The 375-nt window shown below is 40.8% G+C and overlaps 1 protein-coding gene across 1 annotated transcript; it reads left to right on the top strand.

The window, feature by feature from the left end:
* Positions 1-33: 33 nt before the first annotated feature.
* Positions 34-375, top strand: TM35_000661150 (receptor-type adenylate cyclase; the record flags this gene model as incomplete). The annotated part of the gene is made up of 1 exon (XM_029031118.1): positions 34-375. A coding segment is annotated over one exon (342 nt), but the record flags the coding sequence as incomplete, so codon positions are not given.

Here is a 375-nt window from a genome sequence, read left to right as displayed (position 1 = left end):
AAGGCACTAAGTAACGACCCTCGCATTATTGCCTTGTATGGTCCATTTGCTGATTCCACTGTTTATTCTGTATTGCCTGCTGTAATGAAGCACAGTGCTGTTTGCTTTGCACTTTTCACTGGTTCAAGTATTGTAAGAACGTGGATGCGCAATTTATACTTTGTTCGTGCTGAACCTGCTGCAGAGCTTCTTTCACTTGTGCGTTATACTGTCAGTGAACTGCGTGTCCAACGATTGAGTTTTATGTATCTTCAGAATATGAATTATGGTGACACGGAATATGAGAGAATTAAAGAAGTGATGGGGCAAATGAAGTATGAACTGAACAGTGTTTTTTCTTTGAAGGTGTCGTTGAATGTACCTGCTGACGATGCT

Source organism: Trypanosoma theileri (genome assembly GCF_002087225.1).
Source record: "Trypanosoma theileri isolate Edinburgh chromosome Unknown TM35_Tth_66_V1, whole genome shotgun sequence".
In the NCBI taxonomy this organism is placed as follows: Eukaryota; Euglenozoa; class Kinetoplastea; order Trypanosomatida; family Trypanosomatidae; genus Trypanosoma; species Trypanosoma theileri.
Note: the sequence above shows the minus strand (reverse complement) of the source record. Positions and strands in the feature narration are given on the sequence as shown.